General features: G+C 45.4%; 1 protein-coding gene across 1 annotated transcript in view; it reads left to right on the top strand.

The window, feature by feature from the left end:
* Window positions 1-22,125, top strand: part of CREB3L2 (cAMP responsive element binding protein 3 like 2) — a 34,156-nt gene extending 12,031 nt beyond the window's left edge. Inside the window, exons 2-12 of the mRNA XM_069967228.1 lie at window positions 13,686-13,902; window positions 15,412-15,587; window positions 15,766-15,853; window positions 15,933-16,114; window positions 17,729-17,875; window positions 18,204-18,262; window positions 18,353-18,421; window positions 18,558-18,657; window positions 19,898-20,027; window positions 20,115-20,328; window positions 20,831-22,125. Coding sequence (XP_069823329.1) covers window positions 13,686-13,902; window positions 15,412-15,587; window positions 15,766-15,853; window positions 15,933-16,114; window positions 17,729-17,875; window positions 18,204-18,262; window positions 18,353-18,421; window positions 18,558-18,657; window positions 19,898-20,027; window positions 20,115-20,328; window positions 20,831-20,906 — 1,458 coding nt within the window. The 3' untranslated portion in view covers window positions 20,907-22,125. The remainder of the gene's footprint in view (window positions 1-13,685; window positions 13,903-15,411; window positions 15,588-15,765; window positions 15,854-15,932; window positions 16,115-17,728; window positions 17,876-18,203; window positions 18,263-18,352; window positions 18,422-18,557; window positions 18,658-19,897; window positions 20,028-20,114; window positions 20,329-20,830) is intronic.
* The last annotated feature ends 434 nt before the right edge of the window (window positions 22,126-22,559 follow it).

Here is a 22,559-nt window from a genome sequence, read left to right as displayed (position 1 = left end):
CTCTCTCTCGGTTATATCAGCCTTTGCAATGCGCTCATGGACAATAGTGACAAATAAATTTTGCAATGTAGAAGAGAATGCTGTCAGAAAACTAATCCCCCCCCCCCCCCCCCAAGTAATATCAAAGTAAGTGTGAAATTTGTTACTACCTTGAGGGATAACCCAGTAGCTGAATCATTACACAAACATAGTACTGAAGAGATAAGATGTCCCCTCAGGGTAACTTAGTCACTATTAAAGCATTTTAAGTCTATAAAACCTTTTTTTTGCTGTTGCTGGGTGCAAGGCATTATGGGTGTCTAAAAAAGTAGCCATATATAACCTGCATCTTCGCATACAACATAATGGCAAAATATATCTTAAAAAAAGATGTTTGTTAGATGTGGGGGTCGTAGTCGTAGTCAGAGCGCTAACAGAAAATCATACGTTTATAAATATAACTTTTGATAAAGTTATATTGTTTTTTTTGTTTTTTTAGAACTACCTGGTCCCCTTTGTATTTCACGCTCTGTGTTAGCACTCACATCAGGTGCATTCACAAGTCTCCACGTGCATTCCGTTTAATTGACATTTTCCATGTGTACAAACACCCGGCGTAGCGAATGGGATTAGTTCAGTGACATACAATTGAAATGTCAGTTTTCCCTGGGGCGATTGGCTGTGAGGCATTTGCAGAATTTGGTGGGGAATTAGAGGTCTGGCATATATATATATATATATATATATATATATATATATATATATATATATATATACTCTGCGTTCTCTGTTCTGAAAAGTCCTGTGGCTTATAAATATAGTGCAGTATACTTAATTGGAGGTTTATAGGGTGCAATCTTCTAAATTAGTAACAGTGACCCCTCCAGGCCACATTCATTTACTGCATGCCTTAAAAAATGCTGAAAACTTGTACATTAGTTTTGAAACTCTTTAAAAACTTCGATTACAACAGTTAAAGGGACAGTAAACAGGTTTATTTTCTTTGTATTTGAAATCGCTTTAACTGGAATTTTTTAAGTGGAGCCTTTAAGGTAACATTGTTGAATCAAGCAGGCTTTCTGGTGTAGAATAGATGAGGTGTGTTTGGCTCCAGGAAAGTCTCCTCACCTCCTCCCGGAGGAATGCGTTTCGTCTGTCTTGCAGTACTCCTCTTTGTAAGCCTGGCATCCTCACAACTCTTCTGCAGAAATGTTCAAATTTTCCATGCATCTACTTTATATAGGAGGAGCAAATAATTTACCCCTCCTATATTATATTTATGGACTTATTTTACACATAAGTTAAATTAGCGATGGACAATATCTTGACGCCTCCTCCAAGTCTACATCTTTGGTGATGGCTCCATCGAACAACCTTTTGGTGATGGTAGAAATAATTTTGGTCATATCCCTCCATTGAGTGTGCAAGTGTTCTCAACGGTGAGAAGGGCCATACACATTCTGTACCTGTCCTCATACAAATGGAGCGAAAAGAGTAAAGGCCCTATTACAAATCATGCCGTTATCGACCCATGTATGGCCTGTGATCAGCTGACAAACAAGCAAACACTCACTCATTGGCTAATCGATCAGTTCTACCATGTATAACAATCATCGGCTGTCAGCTGCACATCTCCCTGTGAAATAGGGATGTGTGGGTGACAGCCATCTTGGAGATCAGCACTGTTTTACCCTAGGCCATGTAATACAGCCCTAATCCACTGCTAGACACCTTATATCCTTGAGAACAAAAGAGTGGGTGTTAAAATTCATCCATTGGTGGAGATTCGCGACACCTCAGTACACATAAGATAGTCAGGTCCTGACAAAATTGCTAGGTTTCTCCAATATTGCTTCGTGTATGGGCATCTTGTGATCAAGAATGAATCCATTTTGCCTTTCCAGTGCTAAAGCATGGGAAGCAAAATCTCTGGATGCTCATACATTAGACTGTAAAAATCAGTGGGCGCACCTATTTCGTGTATCAGATGTTTGGCCAGTGTTCACGTTGAGGGACTCTTTTCACGTTGAAGATAAGTTGCCACTAGGTGTGTGGCAGTGGCTTATTCCCTTTTCCCTATTGACACTGGTCCCTATTACGTTGATGAACTATATGGAAAGTCCCTGACATGGTCCTATCACCCTAGTGTTTCTGTCGACTTTGAGTATCTTCTAAAGAAAAGGCTTCCGCTCCCCCTTATTATTCGACCACTAGTTTTAAGGCCTGAAGGAGTTAAAATCTTATGTAGCTACATTTTGAGATCCTATCCAGGCCCCACCATAGTTTGTTTTTCTGGTTAAGTCATCCAGCTTGGCCCACAGGACGTTTGGCTTTCTGGAAGCTTCATACTGTACTTGGTCGTGCTAGCTAGAGATATGCAAAGTGACTCAACTTTTAATACTGTTTCTGTGAAACCCTTTCAATCTTCGGCCAGCTGCGGGGGTCTCTAAGGGCTGAGGAACTGGACTACGTTATTCTAGACCAACGCCAAGAAATCGTATGCCTTGGCTTAAGAAAACTCCTCTGTCTCCTGCGTTAAGACACTACGACTATTGTCCTCGTTGAAGTTACTCAGAACTGTTACTGTAAATTACAAACAAATATGGTTTTATTGGAAAAGATATTAAAAACACACCCTTGTAGACCGACTGCGGATGATTAGGTCCTACATTAGGCCAAGTGTTGGGTTTAGGCCTTAATGGCATAAAAGTGGCCATATACCTTCAATAACTGGCCAACTGATTTCCTTTTGGCCGACATTTATCACTCCCGGCTTTCCCAGACATATGAATGTTCGGGTGTTTTCTATGGGTTATGGAAGGGTCAGGGCCCTAATACCGGCCCTGTCAAGTCAGCACTCGCTTGCTCCTTGTTCCCCGCTTGCTGTCGGTGCAGTTACATGCATCGACAGCAAACGGGAAGGAGCTGGGGGGGGGGAGGGGATGTGGGGAGCTGCAGGAGGAGCTGCCCATAAAAGTTGGAGGCGGTCTGCTATGGGCAGCCCAGCAGACCATCGCTATCATTATTGTTGATCATTGCCTTTCTTCATTTCACAAAACGATTGCCGTCCGGAACAGGCCCTAAGGAGCCTATTCCAGGGAGCGATAAACGGCCGTTTCGGCCGATTATCGCAATGTGGAATAGAGAGAACGATCAGCCGATGATTTTGTCCTCGGCTGATGTTAATTTAGGTTCAGACCTAAAATCATTGGTCGCCACCCGCGCATCGCTACGTGGAATAGCGGTGCTTGGCGGGCAGCCAACGATTTCAAAACATCATACATTACCTGTCCAGACGCAGGTCTTCTCCTTCTCTCCCGATCCCGCGCCGCAGCAGCTTCGGAGCGGCCTGTCTGAGTTGACAGACTGCTCAGCCAATCACTGGCCGGGACCGCCGCGGCCAGTGATTGGCTGAGCGGTCTGTCAGTTCAGACAGGCCGCACCGAAGCTGCTGTGGCGCGGGACCGGGAGGAAGAAGGGGAAGACCTGCGTCTGGACAGGTAATGTATGAAACAAGGGCTGCAAGGACATCGGTAACAATGTCCCTGCAGCACTCGCTAAATGATTGTCGGGCCGTGGAATAAGCCCAGTAAACGAGCGCCGATCTAGCAGATCGGAGCTCGTTTACATTGTTGATCGGGCCCTCCTCGGCCCGTGGAATAGGACCCTAAGAGAGAGCTAGACAGGTCTGGAGACAGCTTATCCCTCCGAGAGCAGGAGGCAAAATTCCATCACACTCAACCTCTCCACCTCCATCATTTGTCGGTGGAGAGTCGGGAGCCAAACCCCCCCCCCCCCCCCCCCCCCACACACACACACCTTTGGTGGCAGTGGGTTCAACTGACTTTAGTATAAGATGTATGGGCACCCTAAGAAAGTACCCAGTGGGCATATAGTAGGTGGAACTGCCACCCACCCACATTGGATTTCCGTAAAGTAACCATGCAGATTGCGACACAACCTTTATTGGGGGTCAACCCCCAGTTCAGTTTAGCCCTTTTAACACCGCCGGCGTTGATGGTCCATTCAGCTTGCCGTAGTAGTGGCCCACTGTTTTTAGTTGTGTGTCCTTTGATATATTCCCCACCCCCAATTGTGTAGTTTACTTTATCGTACCTGTTCATATCTGAATTCCTAGTAAGGGGGTCATTGTGCAACCCTAACGCCTCTGCTGTGGACTCTGGCATAGGAAATTAGGGTCACTATGAACCGTATTGGATTTGGCTCTTGTTCTGCAGATACAACAATAAATAACCAGATAACGTGTACCTGTCGTCCATAAATAGCAATGAAAAACATGGTGACCCTCTTCTAATGTATTGTGGCTGGCATTGCAACTCAGCCCCAATGAAGTGAGCCTGTGGGCAGGGTTATTTGATCACCAGGGGTACCAGCTTACTTGACCTAATAAAACAAAATCAAAGGGATTAATCCCCTTTAAGGATCTACTTGACCGATGATGTCATTATTGTGATATCAGAAATCTTCTTATACAGATGTATGGGTCACACCTGGTACCTGAGGGAACCCCAAGGCCCCTCATCCACAAAATTAAACATAGTAAGGGGGTTCTCTGTTCCATATTTGTATCAGGACCTGGAGCTTCAAGGGGTACTCCTGCGAAAATCTTTTTCTTTCAAGTCAACTGGTGTCAGAAAGTTATATGGATTTGTAATTTACTTCTATTTAAAAATCTGAAGTGATCCAGTACCTATTAGCTGCTGTATGTCCTGCAGGAAGTGGTGGATTCTTTTCAGTCTGACACAGCGCTCTCTGCTGCCACCTCTGTCCATGTCAGGAACTGTCCAGAGCAGCAGCAAATCCCCATAGAAAGCCTCTCCTGCTCTGGACAGTTCCTGATATGGACAGAGGTGGCAGCAGAGAACACTCCATTAGACTGAAAATAAAACACAATTTCCTGCAGGACATGCAGCAGCTTATAAGTACTGGAAGATTTTAAATTTTAAAATCTTTATAACTTTCTGACACAGTTGATATTAGATGCAGTCCATCTGCTTCTTGTTGCCGTTTCCTACACTATGACCCTACGTGGACTTTGTTAATGGTGCACACATGGAATCCAGAAGTTCAGATCCTTTTAAGTGACATAAAGTTGCTGACTGGCTTGCATCCCTTTTTGCCTTCTTAAAGGGCCAGCGCACGTTTTCCCCAGACAGGACTAGATTGAGCTGTATCATGGCTCTACCCTAAACCTTCGGAATGGTGAGTTGCTGTATTACTTCTCCACACCTTTACATACATCATAGAGTTAATGGTATGCACTGAAGTTTTCTGATAAGGAACGTGGTGTAGTATGACCGGTCACAGCAACCCCAGAGCAGTGCCTCGTGTCTCTAGTGCAAACAAGAAGAATTCAGAACAAAAGTTTCTTAAGTTGTTCATCTGTTTCAGGAAAAGTTCGGTTTGACCCTTCCGCACCACAGTAGTTGTCACCCAACTGTCCAAGACCCCTGAATGACAGCTGCGTATAGTTATGTATTAGCCCATCCCAAGCTTCCTATTCATAACTCAACCAGAAATTCCGTTCAGGAGCTTTGGAAAGCTGGCTTACAAATCTGTCTAGCTACACTCCATACTAACATATACCTTTCAGGTCACAGTGAAAGCTGCGTGACCTCTATAATGGTGACTATGCAGGTGTTCATCCTACTGATTATAACTAACAATGAGGTGGATTATCGGTGACGCAGTTCTGATTTTGAGTAGCGTACCGCCGCCATTCATAGCATTGGATCCCCCGCCGTGGGACGTGAAAGCATCACGTCCAGGGATTATACATGGTGATAATGAGTCCTTTGCCTCCTATGGAAAATGATACCTAAGTTCTTAGAACACGTCAGCTCAGTTGGTCTCCTATTGATTCCAGGCGTCATTAACACTCTGCCCCCTGCAGGGCGACGCTGGGTCCTGCGTCTGGCTGGGGTCTGCAGGGAAGTTGCGCTCGTGGACGTACATGCATATTAACCCCTGATGAAGTGTAGATCTTTATATGATATTGGAAAAGACGTATCTGCAAAGTCTCCATGGATGGCTGGAAAAGCTGAGTGACCGCCGCCGGCACAGACGCTGTTACACCTCCCGCAAGTCTGTTATATAGATTATAATTCTGCGTGAAGCCCTGTGCGGAAATGTTTGTTGCCCTCAACTTTCTCTATTGTATACAGATAATCCTACCGTATAGTACTGATTATAGGCATAAATAGTGGGCTCAGATTACAGTGCCATACAGGGGACAGATTACTACCTTGGTAAATACCTCCATACTGTGCTCAAATAGTACCACCGTATAGTGCGCACATACTAGCCTGATACAGGGCCAAAAGAGTACCACCATACTGTGCTAAATAGTACCAACATACAGACGTCAAATAGTACCAACATATTGTGCTCAAATTCTAGCCTGATAAAGGGCTCAAATAGAACCTCCATACTGTGCTCAGATAGTACCACCATATAGTGCTCAAATAGAACCTCCATACTGTGCTCAGATAGTACCACCATATAGTGCTCAAATAGAACCTCCATACTGTGCTCAGATAGTACCAACATACAGACCTCTAGTAGTACCACCATACTGTACTCAAATACGCGCCTGATACTGTGCTCAAATGCAACCTCCATACTGTGCTTAAATAGTACCATCATATAGTGCTCAATTACTATCCTGATACTGCGCTCAAATAGAACCTCTATACTGTGCTCAAATAGTGCCACCATACAAAGCTCAAATAGTACCAACATACAGAGCTCAACTACTAGCTTTATAAAGTGCTTGAATAGTACCTCCATACAACGTTAAAATAGTACCTCTATATAGCATTCAAATAGAATCTCCATACAGTCAACCAGTACCTCCATACACTTCTCAAATAGTACCTCCAGCTTTAAAGGGGTACTCCGGCCCAGGGGTATTTTTCAGATATTGGTGGTGAGGGGGTGGTTATGGACTTACCTCCCCAGTTCCAGCGCCGGGTCCCGGATCGCGCCGCCCCGTACACCCCTCCCACTGCCGCTTCCTGGTGTGAGCTGCGGCATGAGACGTGACGTCTCAAGGCAGCTCAGCCATTCAGCGGGCGAGGCGGTACTCCGCTATGGCCGCTGAATGGCTGAGCTGCTTGAGACGTCACGTCTCATGCCGCAGCTCACACCAGGAAGTGGCTGCGGGACAGATGTATGGGGCGGCGCGATCCGTGAACCGGGGCTGGAACTGGGGAGGTAAGTGACCTCCGGTTTCCATAACCACCCCCTCCCCGCCAATATCTGAAAGATAACCCCGGGCCGGAGTACCCCTTTAAGATAGTTCTTCCATAGACTACCATAATACAGCACTGAATTTGTACCACCAGGCAGTGCATAATGCCAGTATACAGTGGTCAGATAACATTCAAATAGTACCAATATATGGCACTGCTACTAAATATATATACTATGCTGAAATACCAGCATAGGTGCTCGAAAAACAATTCCATAATGAAGTAATCTAATAAAAGTACATTACAGTACAGTAAATATTATGATCACCCTGGGCAGTCCCGGCCCTGCGTACACCCACACTGCGTCCTCGTAGGTTTATACCAAAGCAGATTTTCCATACAAGGGTCGGAGAAGTCTAGGTGAGAACTGTGGGGGCTGTAAAGTGGATGTATTGTTTCCTTTTACCCAGATTTCCGATAGTTTGGCGGAAGAGAAGCTCCAGTTCTAGTTATATAGACTCTCTATCTGTGCATAAACAGTAGTCAGTGGTGGGTGGGGGTATTTAAAGGGAACCCCCCTTCATTATGTGGTTTTCCCTGGACGCACGCCTCTTTGGCCGGTTGTCTAAACAGTGATTGCTTTATTTGAATGTCGCACCCCCGGCTTCGCAGCCAAGTGAAGTCATTGCTCGCTGGGAGGGGTTCTCCCGTGATGGACTCCAGATGTTCCTTCATGCGGGCCGGACCTGGCAGCCTCCATACACAAGAGACCGATATCACGATCGACACCAGAATCCTGCACATCTGTGTCCAGCGAGGTCCTAAAGACCCGACCATTGTCATAATCAGAGTAATATTCCCTTGAACTGGCATTTAGGGGATACATTTTTGGAGTATGGAATCCCCCTTTAAGAGGTCCAGCATTGGTTCATAGGCTGACTACCTCCAATACGTGGTAGTAGAGAACTGGCTCTTTGTTCAGGGGGAGAGCTAATTTGCATATTTGTTTCCCCAGGAAGCATTGCTTGGCCTATATGTTTGCCTTCATCATCTGGCATGTCTACTCTTCTCCTTCTTTACCTCCTTAAAATGAAAGCAATAAGATGTCCAGAAGCTTCCACCAACCTATGGCAGCATAGCAAATCAGAAAATATAAATTCACTCTCCTCCAGGAAGAAAGTGATTTCTTATTAGCCAAACCAGTTATGGACTTAGACTCATTTGCATATTTATTGTCCCATGAGGCATTGCTTGAAAGTAAGGGGCCTATTTCACAGAGCGATAATCGGCTGAATCGGCCCGATGTGGAATAAAGACAATGATCAGCCGATGATCGCGTCATCGGCTGATCGTTTATTAAGGTTCAAACCTAAAATCATCGGGCACCCACCCAATCGGGCTGTTCCACGTAGCGATGCGCGGGGGGGGGGGGGGCGACCGACGATCTCACAAACACCATACATTACCTACACATGTTGCAGGGCTTCTCCTGCGCTCTTTCTTCCTCCCGTTCCCGCGCGCAGCAGCAGCTTCGGTGCGGCCTGTCTTAACTGACAGACCGCTCAGCCAATCACTGGCTGGGACCGCCAGACAGACTGCACCAAAGCTGCTCGCGGGACCAGGAGGAAGAAGCAACGCAGGAGAAGCCCTGCAACATGTGTAGGTAATGTATGGTGTTTAAACAAGGTAACGATGTCCCTGCAGCCCTCACTAAACGAGTACATTGATTGGGCCCCCATCGGCCCGTGGAATAGGACCCCAAGTCTCCATATACCAGCGAGGTCTCTTCAATGAAAAACAATTTACTTGAGTGCAGATAATAAAAATTCAGTTATAGTCGTTGGATGGCGCATAGTGATCAGTACTGTTGACCTCCTCGTAGACTGTGCTCGTGTCTTGTCTCGAGAAATTTCGCGAAAGAAAAAGTAAATTCCATTAACATTCCTTAAAGCGAGAGCCTGAGCCTCCAGGTATCTCTAGTCATCGGCAGGAATGTCTTCTCCCTCCTCCGCCGGACGATGGATTCCCGTGTCATAAAGAGATTCTTTGTACCTTTTTTTTCCCTTCCAGGTAACACCTGGGCTCACATTTCTGCGTTCAGCGAGTCTGGATAATGCCGGGACATGTCTCCCTTACCTCAAGGCTTGGAATACACCACTGTAGCTCAGTAATACGGCCAAGCTTAGGGGCTAACTTAACCCCTTCTCTTCTTGCTTGCCTAAACTTGTTAAGAAGGGGGCATGAACTTTTTACATTCCAATACATGGCAATTTATTTATTTTTTTTTGTTAAAGGGGATAACTAGTTGATTGTTGGGGGTCTGACCACTGTCACCCCCGTGGTTCTGAAAACAGAACTCCCTGTAAAAAAAAAAAAAAAAACTTTTAATTTTGGGATAGCCACCTAATCCATCCATAAGACCATGGCTGCTATTTGACACCGGGTGCTGGGAAATGCTGGATCCAGTCCTGGGAAAATTCTCCCAGTTTCCCAGGACTGGTTCCAGCTATTCCAGAAACCTGGGGTGGAGCGGAACAGAGTTGAAAGGCAGGTGGCTAATAAGCTGTTTGCTGATCAATGAAGAGCTTTGCTTCATTTAGACGGCCGATTCGCTGATCTCTACTAAGCATCGTCACCTTGAGACGTTGGCAACGCTTGGACAAAACTCATGAATGTGGGTCATCACGTAATTGACGATAGGTGCATCCTCCATGAAACAATGTACAATTTTGTCCAGTTTTAAAAATGTACAATGTGCTCCCTGTCTGGTAAACATTGATTTCTAAGACAGTGTTTTGAGTGGCAGGGGTGCTTACTTTTCCCAGTCGCCCCCTACTGCTGTAGTCAACACTGAGCCTGGGGCTCCCATTGGTCCACAGCCAGGATGCATCTCAGTATGCACAATGTGGATGTGATCATGGGGACCCCCTGTTGGGGCCCGACCTGGAAAATAAATCAGCGTCTGTTCCTGCGTGTGTCATGGGGAGGGGGCTGTGCGTCCAGATGATGCAATGCACCCGGACTCTCTGCAATCCGCACTGTGGAAAGTGTGCAGCCTCCAACATCTGGTCCCCATCCCTTCTTCCTGGCCCTGCCTGCCTGTACACAATTCTCATCCTGTCTTCTGCTAAAAAAAAAAAAAAAGTTTCCCCTCTGGATACCATATTGACTCTTTCGCCCTCCTTCCCTCTCGCACAAGAGGGTTTCCATCCACTGACAGCTAGCAGAATTTTTCCTCCAAACACCATTTCCTCCCCCCTTCGATAAGACCGTACCAGCTGCTTCCAGGGAGATATCCCCTCTTTATGATTATCCGACTTTCCCACATTCTTGCCGTTTCCAATTTTTTTTTTAGTGCCAGTGTGCCATGACTCATGGAAAACCGATCAAGTTTCAGACTCCGGGTGTTTGTCTGGATTTGTGGTTGTCTGGATTTACTTTTCGACTGTGGGTTTGACCTCTTAACGCCGTCGCTGCTGTTACTTTATTACTTTTCCTGCAGGGTTGTTGACTTTCAAAGGGTTAAAATTGACGCTAAGAAGGTGGCAGATCACCCCCTACTCCTACCCGGTTTTAAAGGGACACAAGACTTAAAGGCGTAAATTGATAACTGTAGGATATAAGGAAAGCGTATGAGTGAAATTGCGTCTGGACGTTGAAGTGATGATGGGGGGGGGGGCATGGACTATTATGATTTACTACTATTCTTTAGAGAAGACATACACATTGCCTCTTCTCAGCCTGACGTAGATCATAGCTGAGAACAGTAGATCATAGTTTAAAGGAAACCTGTCATCCCCTGTGCCGGGGTGACGGCCGCCCGACCCCCCGGGGGAGCACCATATACTTACCCCTTCCCCGAAGTCCCGTTCCTGGACTCTGTCTCGCCGCCACGATATCGTCGTCGGAAGTCGTGCACGCACTCACCAGAGATGAGTCCAACGCCCATAGAGAATGACTGGATCATGATGAAAATACTAAAAAATGTGGTGGCACATACAACTCGTTGCAAACCAGAACTGTACACCTAAACAAATAGAGACCCCCTTCATAAATGCAGAACACAAACCCTAGACTAGGCCCCAAATTCTGCCCCCTAAACAAATACAGATCCCACATCAGGCCCCTTAAACTAGTGCAGCTCTCTGTCCAGACCCCCCAAATGTATACCGATCCAAGACCAGGCCCCCTAATCTAATAATAAACCCGGACCCCAGATATCGGTCCAGGCCCCCTAGACGGATATAGACCCCAGACCAAACCCATAAACAGAACTGAACAAATACCGACTACAGACAGGTGCCAGACAAGACCCCCTAAACCAATACAGCTTCTAAACCAACCCCCCTAAACTAATATAGATCTCAGTCCAGAACCCATAAACAATTACAGACCCCAGTCCTGCCCCCCTAGATAAAGACACCAGACCAAACCCCCTAAACAAATACAGACCCCAGACCAGACACCCTAAATGAGTACATTTCAAACAAGGCCCATAAACTAATAGAGATCTTCGTCCAGACCCCCTAAACTAGTATAGTTCTCACATCCCCCTAGACAAATACACATCCCAAACCCCTAAACAAACACCCTGTGTTGACACAGGGCATACAGATTTAGCTGGTGGTCCAGGAGGTCTCCCCTTTTTATTGTTAGTCTCCTGGACGGTTCAGGACAGTCGCCCATTTGGCCTCGGCCCTATCAGTTCCTGTGAAGTATACTAACTGGATTGTACAAGCATCTGAATTGTGACATTCACTAGTTAGAAAAATAATCTTTCCACACCCCAGATGCTCATGGGAGATGCCCTAGTCCCTTGTACGTATGTGTTTGCTGAGGTTTTTCACACTGACGGGCGGCTGGTTCATGACGGGTTCACACTCCTCTCCCGTGTACTGTGCACACAATGGGCGTTTGTATTGGGACGTCCATATGGGATGTGCTCAGCTGGGGAAAGGGCCGGAGACTGCTGTTTACATTAAAGGGAGGGGGAGTCTGGTGGCATCCTGTCCTACTCTGCAAGACAGCGGACCTTCATCATCACAAGTGAAATACATACAATAAGATCGCTATATCATATGTGTTCCTGAAAAAGGAGGATGACAGTATGGCTAACACAGGATTCACTATATAATAGGCAGTGATTCCCCTAGACTTTAGTTACTACCAAAAATACAGGAACTTTTGAAATTATTCCAGGAAATCGGACCGTGTCAGCAGCTGAAAATAGCAGTTTCCGTAACGTGAGCGGACTTAAAGGGAAACGGCAAACAAACACAGCTAAATTTTGTCACTGCTGCTAGATCGGTTACACAGTTTACAGATATAGAGTGTAGTTTTATAGAGAACTATCCTTGCAAGGGTTAATCTGGGTGCATTAGTCGCGGTTTACAGCTGGAAGTCATCTTGTTTACACCAAACTGCTTGTCATTTGTTGTGGTCCTAGCGGGAGGTCCAGACTGACTCACTGGTGGTCTGTTTACAACCCCCCCCCCCTTCCTATACTGTCACCCAAACCATAAGTGCTGTTTCTTATTGTCTTTTCTCACCAGTTTGTAGGGGAATATATAGTGTTTACCCGTCATTATTGTTCTCTCAAATTTGGTGTCATCCATGTCAAAGAAATGTGGAGAAATTCTCCTGAGATTCTTGGTTCAATACCGATTTGTCGAATTTGACTTTCTGATTCAGATTTATAAGTGCCCCGATAGTGATTGCTCGCGCAAAGTGTTCAGGAGCAGGGACTCCTGTCAAAGTGGGAGTCAATGCTTTTGAGATTGAGAAATATGATTCCAAACATGAGCACTATTTCTCTTAGGTACAATCTGTCAAATTTGACTTTCTGATTTGTTTCGGTATTCGTAAGTGCCACTATAGCCTGTGATTTTCCGTGCAAAGTGTTCAGGAGCAGGGACTCCTATCAAAGCGCGAGTCACTGCTCAAGAGCAATATGATTCCAAAGATGAGCACTATTTCTTTTAGGTACAATCTGTCGATTTAGACTTTTAAATTTGTTTCGGATTTGTAAGTGCCCCTATAGCCTGTGATTTCCCATGCAAAGTGTTCAGGAGCAGGGACTCCTATTAAAGTGGAGTCCCTGCTCTTGAGATTGAGCAGTGAGAATCTAGAGATGAGAATTATTTCTCCCTAATAGATCCATCGAATTACTGTCACACTGCAGAGTCGTAAGTGCCCCAATAGCCTTGTGATTGCCCGTGCAAAGTTAGTCCTGGAGCATGGACTCTTATCGAAGACAGAGTCCCTGCTCCTGTACAGTGCATCGAGCACCCATACCAGTTTGGTGACAACCCTTAAGAGATTTGAGGGCTCACGAACATCAGATTAATTGTGATAAATGGGAATTTAGAGCAGTTGTGGTCATGCTACTTAAACGGTTGTCCTTGCTTGTCTTGTTCAGAAAAGTATTGTTAGAATAGCTACTCCGAAATCGTATGAAAGGGCTGACGACTTTTTTGTTTCTTCTCTTTACAGCACTTCTCGGAGCTCCTCGATGACACGGCCCTGTTGGATGCCCTAGGACAGCTCATCGGAGACCCATTCCTGACCGAGAAGTATGAAATGATGGAAGTGGAGAATCCAAGTTCGCCATCTCCCATGATTAAGGCAGAACATAGCTACTCCCTATGTGGCGACTCACGTCCGCAGTCACCCTTCACTCATGGATCTTCTGATGACAACTTTAGCGATGGTACAAATGACCGTTTTCTCTAAGAGATGTTTTGTTTGTAATACAACATATGCACTTTGTGTGGTCTACAGTGTCATAAGGCAGAGACTTACCTGGTGTGGGACTGGACCAGGGCTAGCCTAGAGTGGGACTGCACCTGGGCTGGAGTAGGATTGGACTGGACCGGGTCTGGCCTGGAGTGGGACTGGACAAGGACTGTTCTGGAGTGGGACTGGACTAAGGCTGGCCTGGAGTGGGACTGCACCAGGGCTAGCCTTGAATGGGACTGGACCGGGGTTGGCCTGGAAGGGGACTGGAGCAGGGCTGGTCCTGATTGGGACTGGATCAGGGCTGGCCCGCAGTTGGACTGGAACGGGGCAGACCCGGAGTGGAAAAGGGCCAGAGCGGGACTGGGCTGGGGCTAACCTGAAGTGGAACTCAACCGGGGCTGACCTGGAGCAGGACTGTGCCGGGGCTGGCCTAAAATGGGACTGGGCTTGGGCTGAAGTGGAACTCAGACTAAAGAGGGGCTGACCTGAAGAGGCGCTGGGCAGCATTCACTATAATACCACAGTAAATATTAGTCTTGCCTCACTTGGTTCCCATTCCTTGGAAGCGAGAGTACAATAAATGTCATCTTCCCTGATGATCGCAGTGAAATGGAAAAAGTCAGGTATTATTTACCTGAGCTAGAGGCATTAAGGTTGTCAGGCAGGGACAGGGTGGAATTTACAGGTGTAACTTGTCTTTTATTGTTTGGTTAACCTGACACTTTCATTGCGGAACAAAGCAAGCGAGAGAGTGACACTACCGCCAGTGTGTGTGTGTATAGCGTTACTCATCCTACCCCTTTCATACACAGCGTGAGCGTTCAAGGTCCAGGCAAGGGTTAAAGTCTCAGTACAGAAGATACCCGGAAGCCATAAGGTGTTGACGTCAGGCTTGACAGGACAAATATCTGATTCCTTCCTTGCTGGATAGCTGACAGGTCCCCGATGCTTTGTCCTTTAGCAGTAGAAGCCTGTGAGAGTATGTGGGTCAGCCAGCAATATGTCACTTTCCAGTGTTTCACAATATTTCACAATATACAATAAACACTACATGATCTGTATAAACTGCGTATCCTCATATCCAGGGTCAGGATATATATAGGACCTGTCACCTATACCACCTATACATTTCTCTGAACATTGCTGACTCCTGAGATCTGCTGTGTCCTGTAGACGGTCAATGAAACAGTGGTCGAGCATGCTCAGTGCTGCTTCAGTACAAGAAGACCTTCTTGTAATCGGTGGAAGTCCCAGTGGTCGGACCCTTACTAGTCAGCTAGTTATCCCTATGTTGATAGGAGATAATCTTTTAATCTTGGGATAACCCCTTTTAATAGTCATACGGGTGACAACCACTTACGACTCCTGTTACAGTGCCGATAGTAGTTGTCACTCAGCCTCCCATAGAGATATATAAACTTGCACTGTTGTGGCATGAGTTCTCCTGTCCAATTCTAATCCAAAACCATTCCCTCCGCAGGGGATCTCACCGGTGAGGACTGGTGCCTCGGAGGGCAGCTCACTCCTACTAAAATCAAGATGGAAGTCCCTGTCGAAGAGAGTCCAGGCTTGGCTCCTTCTGTTACCCTCATCACCAACGCAGTGACAGCACCTCTTGAAGTAGAGGCACTGCCCCAGCTGCCGGAGCCGGACCAGGTATGTGCCGGTCATATCCATGGAGGCCTTTTACGTTGTACTCAACAGCTGCCAGCCATTCTATGGTCACAGAGATAAGTGGCCCAACTTCTCTCCGGGAGGGCACCATCACTAGCGACCTAAATCATCTACTTTGGTCTATCCAAGTCCTAATATCTGTCCTTTTATATCATTGCAGCAGAAGCCTATGAGCCCAAAGTCCCTGCCAGAGATAAAGCTGGAGCCTCACGAGGTGGATCAGTTCCTGAACCTGTGTCCCAAAGAAGGTGCGATCCTCTCCACGTCCCCGAACAAATGTAGCACGAATCATCCTCACTATACTGACCTTTTCCTCCTTTCCTGCAGCCGCCTCATCCGATAACCTACAACTACCCCCGACTCCCCCCAGCAGCCACGGGAGCGACTCTGAAGGAGGCCAAAGCCCCAGCCGATCCCTCCCACCCTCCAGCCCCACTCAGTCTGGAAACAAAAGTGCGGCTCGAAGCCCATCTGCTCTCTCCAATTCTCCTCTCCTGACTGCTCCCCATGTAAGTCCTTAGTGATGTAGCAGAGCTGAGCTTGAAATCGGTTATTTCATGATAAAGCATATACCGTATATTATGCTGGTAAGCATGGTGTGACGCTGGGTCCAAAGTCACCTCTGCAGACGTGCTAGTAACAAGATAGATAACACCAGGATCAATGTCCTGCTATAGTGTTATATATGATGATTTACTGACGCGATGGACTTCAGCATTTGTTATATCAATCCCCACATTTTAACATAATTTTGTGTTGTCTTCATGTAATATATACACTTTGTCATTGGCGTTTTACTGTTTTTAGAGCTCCAAATCCTCTCCTTCATACAGCTATAGAGTTAGATCAGAGAATTCTACCTGCCTACAGCCACCACTAGGGGAAAATGAAGCTGTTTCAATCTGTCTACAGAGTGCTCCCCCTAGTGGTGTCTGCAGACAGTCAGAATGTGGTCATATATCTCTGTCTGTGCAGAATTTTGGAGCTTTGTTTTAGTAAATGGAGCTCTGACTGACGTATTTTATAGGACAGAGCGCGTTAAGTGTACTCCTTAAGAGAGTGCCAAAAAGCACATGGAGACTTAAAGGGGTTGTCCAGAGAAAATCTTTTTCTTTCAAATCATCTGGATTCAGAAAGTTATATAGCTTTGTAATTTGCTTCTATTTAAAAAATCTCAAGTCTTCCCATACTTATCAGCTGCTGTATGTCCTGCAGGAAATGTTTGATGTCCAGTCTGACAGAGTGCTCTCTGCTGCCATCTCCGTCGAGACAGGAACTTTCTGGAGAAGCAAAGGCTTTCAATGGGAATCCCCATAGAAAACCTCTCCTGCTCTGGACAGTCCCCGTCTCGGCCAGAGATGTCAGCAGAGAGTACTGTGTCAGACTGAAAATAAAACAACATTTCCTGCAGGACATACAGCATCTGATAAGTATGGGAAGACTTAAGATTTTTATCTTATGTAACTTTCTGACACAAGTTTATTTGAAAGAAGAAGAGTTTCTCTGGACAACTCCTTTAAAGGGGTTGCTTTCTTAGAAACCAAGCCACTCTTTTCCTCAGTTTGTGTGTGGGATTACAGTTTAGCTCCATTGGAGTGAATGGAACAGAAGTGTAATACCACATACAACCTGAGAGCATGTGTAGCGCTGTTTGTGATAGGAAACAGCCATGTATTTCTAATCCTGGATAGCACCTTTTAAGGCAATTCATGTTCCACTTGGAAATTTAAAGTGAAAATGATAGGCCGAAGTTCCAGAAGGAAAAGAGCTTACTCTCTGGCTCCACCTAATGGAGGTAGCATGCCTGTGACAGCTACCGGGCCTATATTTTCCCATGTTATGTTATAAATCCTATATCCATGACTTCACATCTGGAGAAGCTAACCCTAATTGAAATAAAGGGGTTTACCAGTAGAGATGAACGAACTTGCCGAAAGAACACACAACGTGAGGACAGGGGTGACGCTCTTTTTGGAAGAAAGTAGCCGTGCTATTTCTTATCCTTATACATGTCTTGTAAAAATTTCCCATAGACTTTTCAGTATTAAGCATACAGTGCCACCTACAGGTAACACTTAGACATTGCTTTTTTATTTGGTGTTTAAATAAAGTTTTATTTTCAGAAGCTGCAGGGCACTGGACCCCTCATCCTCACGGAGGAAGAAAAGAGGACTCTAGTGGCTGAAGGATACCCCATCCCCACTAAACTGCCCCTGACTAAGGCTGAAGAGAAGGCACTGAAGAAAATCCGCAGGAAGATAAAGAACAAGGTACAGGACAGTCACTTAGTTATCATTTTTTGCCCTTGTAAAAAAAAAATCACTGCTCATCGGCTGCACATCTCCCTAAGCGACAAGTTATGGCAGCAAAGGAGCACACAAATCTAGCGATCGTTTGTGCTGCCCTCGTAGTAGGCTTTATAAGCGAGTACCGATCTACAGTCGATGCTCTTTTACAGACCCCCTAATAGGGATGCAAAAATTACTTGAAAAACTGCACCGTAAACCCCGCCCACAAATACAAGACACGACCCCATGAACATTGCCAGCCGATACTGTGCCAGTTTTTGTAATCCATTCATACGTCGTGTCCTTTCAGATCTCGGCCCAGGAAAGTCGCAGAAAAAAGAAGGAATATATGGACAGCCTGGAGAAAAGGTAACTACATGTGGTCAGCCATGTTTTTTCTCCATATCTTACATATGTCATAAAAAGTCCCCTCCCCTGACATTGACTTTCTTCCGATAGGGTCGAAAACTGCTCCTCTGAAAACAGCGACCTACGCAAGAAGGTGGAGGTCTTAGAAACCACTAACAGGTGAGACCATTGCTCCCACGTGTATAAGCTGATTTTATTGTCGTTGTAGGGGGTTCCCCTTTAGCCTTGCCCTTCCCAACATTTGAGGTGTATATAGTAAGGATTTGCTGATTTCACCTTGTATTTTATTCCTCAGGACCCTCTTACAACAGCTACAGCGTCTACAGGCAATGGTGGCCGGCAAGGTATCCCACTCATATAAAGCCGCCAGCACCCAGACAAGTACCTGTCTCATGGTGAGTGAGTTTGTGTTACTTTTTTTTATTCCCATAATTTGCTTTGTTTGCCATATAATGCACATTCACCACCACCGTTCCTGCTGTGTCATCTGTGTCATCCCAGCTCTGCTGCATCCATACATTTCATTACTGTATGGAGCCATGTGACCTCTAATCAGCTACCATATTGATTTTCAGATTTCAAAATTCATACTTTTCATCTACAGGTACTACAGGTCTATATGGTCACATAATAACCTGATGGGCACAACCATAATGTTCACACGCAGCTTATGGGCTTGGAACAACGGGTGTAAAGTGTCTATGGGGACCACAGTTTAAATACTTTAAATTGTCTAGCAGCCTGTCATCACCCTGAATCACCTACAGATAGCTGAGGTTATTTGTATTGTTGCTGCTTTTCCTCACCTGACTGTGGTTTCCATTACATTGTTTATCTGGACCATTCTAAATATAATGTAACTGGATCCGTCATAGCCGCGGGGCTTCGCAGTGCTCTAGCTTGATAGCTCATCTCATTGTTACAAATCCCTGAGCTACTGATATGTGTAGACAATAGGTTTTGACTTGTAGAAAAAAAAATTCAGCCTATAGGGGGCATTATTATTCTGCTAAAAAAATTCAGCCTATAGGGGGCATTATTAATCTGCTAAAAGAGCTACCGAACTGGGATTTGAGTAAATCCCAATGCAGCAAGTGCCATCTAGTGGTGGCTTCAGGCGAAGGAATTTTAGATAACTAAATCCAATGTTTTTTCTCCCTGCACTGTGGATGTTTACTCAACAAAGGGCATATATAAAACTATTGTTTTGGTGTTACTGGTTTGGTGAAAATGTTTTTGCAATTTTTTTTAAATCAAATCTCATAGTATCAGTAAACAGAAACCTATTAGTAAGCAGAAACCTAGGCGATTCCTAAGATCCCTTAAATTTTTTCTCCCTGCATGGTGGATGTTTACTCAACAAAGGGCATAAATAAAACTATTGGTTTGGTGTTACTAGTTTGGTGAAAATTTTTAGCAATTTTTTTTTAAAATCAGATCTCATAGTATTAGTAAACAATGCAGAAACCTAGGTGATTCCTAAGATCCCTTTATTTTTTTCTCCCTGCATGGTGGATGTTTATAATTTTGTGCTTGTTATTATTTTTATGTCTATAATTTCGAGAATTAAACCAAAATGTATTAACTGTAAATGACCATTTCCTTAACCAATTCTATTGTTTTGTACCCTTGCAGGTGGTCGTCTTGTGCTTCGCAGTCATTTTTGGCAGTTTCACACAGACCTTTGACCCCTACCCATCAGCCACCAAGACGTTACCAGAACCAAGTGTGCATTCGGTGCAGGAGTCGTATGCGGCATCGATAGGTGAGTGCCGTCAGATGTTTATGGCCTGTATTGAAGCCTCCACTCACTTCTGCTGCAGTCAGTGACCATGAAGGGTTTCTCTTCTAGTGAGGTCTAGAAACATCCTCTCTTTCGAGGAGCATCATAGCTGGGAAGAGTTATATAGCTCTGCAGTCACAGTGGATTCTTCTGATTCCTGGGAGAGAAGCAAAGAAGTCATCGCTCAGCATCATACGGCCGCTATGGAGGAGCTCAGCCGGACGCAGGAGATGGCGCACACACTGTCTAATGACAGCAGCTGGGAGCCAGACGTACGGCACAGGTGAGGGCTGAAGAGTGGGTTACTGGTGGAAACTGGGGAACAAAGATGATGAAAGGACCAGTACCAGAGAGAGAAGAGGTCCATGGGGTCCAAAATGAAGAGGACTAGAGGGAAGCACTATGTCAGAGAGAAGGTGTCCATAGTGCCAGTATATATGAGGGGTTCAGAGGGTTCAGTATGCAGAAATGAGGGGTGCAGTGGAGTGAAGGGGTCAATGGGCTCAATATATAGCATAATAGAATGGGGCACAACATAAAGTGGAATAGAGAGGAGCAGAACAGCAGAGAGAAGGGGTCCAGGGGTGCAATATGTAGTGGCATAGAGGAGAGCACTACAGCAAAGAGAAGTTGTCCATAGTGCCAGTATAGATGAGGGGTTCAGTATATAGCAGAAATGAGGGGTGCAGTGAACCCCATTCATTGTAGACTGTTGGGGTGCAGTATAAACATGGAGGGGACTGACTTACCCTTCTTTATGCATTGACGACTCTATAATTTTTCAGGTTCCATTCGGATTTTGGACAAAATGAAATGACGAAAATAATAGAACTGGACACGAGAGTAAACGCGACGTCCTAATATCCGTTCCCCTCCTCCTTCTCTTCCTTCAGCTCCTACCCCCTACGCCCTGACGCAGCCACCCCTCAGGTCCCCACACTGAGCCGCCCCCTTCGGACTTTTACGCCTCTCGTCAGGTGGAGGAGGCTGGGACTCTAGATTGACACTGGCGGATGATAGACCCTAAGGAACACCCCAACGTCCCGCGTGTCAGAAGGTGGCAGGATGACCATGATTCGTAGCGCTGAGATGGGAAGGAAACCATTGCCGCAGTCCGTCACCAGAGACTAAATAAGATCGGACCTTTTTATTTATATAATTAAATTCTTAACCCTTTCAGTCCAAGCTATTACACGATCGACCTGCGGTGAAAATGGAGAGGAATACATTCCAACCCACCCAAAATGTTGAGTTCTAAGCACTGCAAGTAGGATTTGGAAGAAGTGTTCGAAGACCCTAATCCTGATCCGTTACCCATTCTGCCCTGAATCATTCAGTGCCTTATATACCTGGATTACATTCAGATCTCTTTGCCTATAACCCCCATCATCGTCCTCTTTACTGCCCTGTATGTACTGATATCTCACACAGGATTGTATCTCTCTATGGTCCATTTTGTTGCTTTATAATTCACCCAGTACTTGCCCCAAAGTTGTGCCTCCTGCTGTTGTAAATAGTATTTATTAGTTATGTGCTACTTTTCTTCATTGACGACCCAAAAGAGGGTATTGACCCTCTTCCACCCAATGATTATTATTATTACCCCCCTGCCCACATACATTCGGTAAGAGGCCAGAGCTTGACATTGCAGGGAGCAATCCTGATCCCATATAGTTCCCATGCTTCTTTGCAAACCTGAGACGATTCACCCAGAGCACATGGTTGATGTATTACAAACAATAAAGATATCAGGCCCTTCTCTTGGATATTCTACCTCGCTGCTGTATTTGACATGCAGCTACAGTATCCAATGGAAGAACTATAGTTTACTATAATGTTATGTCCAGGAGGGGCTGTAGTGGAGGAACCCTTTAAGCTAGGTTCTTATTGATCTGTCGTCTACCTATGATCTGTTTTTGGCTTCTTTAACGCCCTGTCTTGGTACATAAGATGGAGTAAGCATCTAAGACTGGAGGGGGAGATACATTTCTGTTCTTTGTTTTTGTTTTATGCTTGTTTTTTTTTGGTATAATAATTTTTTATAAAAGTGAAAAACTCAATAAAAAGTAGCAGCATATAAATGGTGTATTAATATATTGTTTATAAGACAAATTTATAAAATCTTTACCTGTTGCAGACCACCGGCTGGAACACATGTGAAAATGCAAAGATGTCTTATTAGCCGTTGGAAGGGAGACCCATAGAGAGGGGAAAAAAGTGATTTCCATGAGTCTTCTTCTAATTAAAGGGTCTTCTGGACAGAACTCACTTGGCTTCATACCCGTGGCAGCCCACCCACCTGTCGTGAGTTGCGTCTTTCAATGTTGAACTAGGTAGAGCATGTAGCAACACATCACTGGACTGACCTTTTAAGCATGTTGCCCTTGTTTTGTTGGGGAATAGTGTTCCCGAGGAGCACAGCAATAGCAAATGTGCAGTGGGCTCAAAGGACAACTATGACGAATTACAGACCCTACCTTAAGATCCTCATACACTTAGAATTTCTTGTCAGAC

Source organism: Dendropsophus ebraccatus, chromosome 1 (assembly GCF_027789765.1).
Source record: "Dendropsophus ebraccatus isolate aDenEbr1 chromosome 1, aDenEbr1.pat, whole genome shotgun sequence".
Classification (NCBI taxonomy): Eukaryota; Metazoa; Chordata; class Amphibia; order Anura; family Hylidae; genus Dendropsophus; species Dendropsophus ebraccatus.
This window is presented reverse-complemented; position numbering and strand designations above follow the sequence as displayed.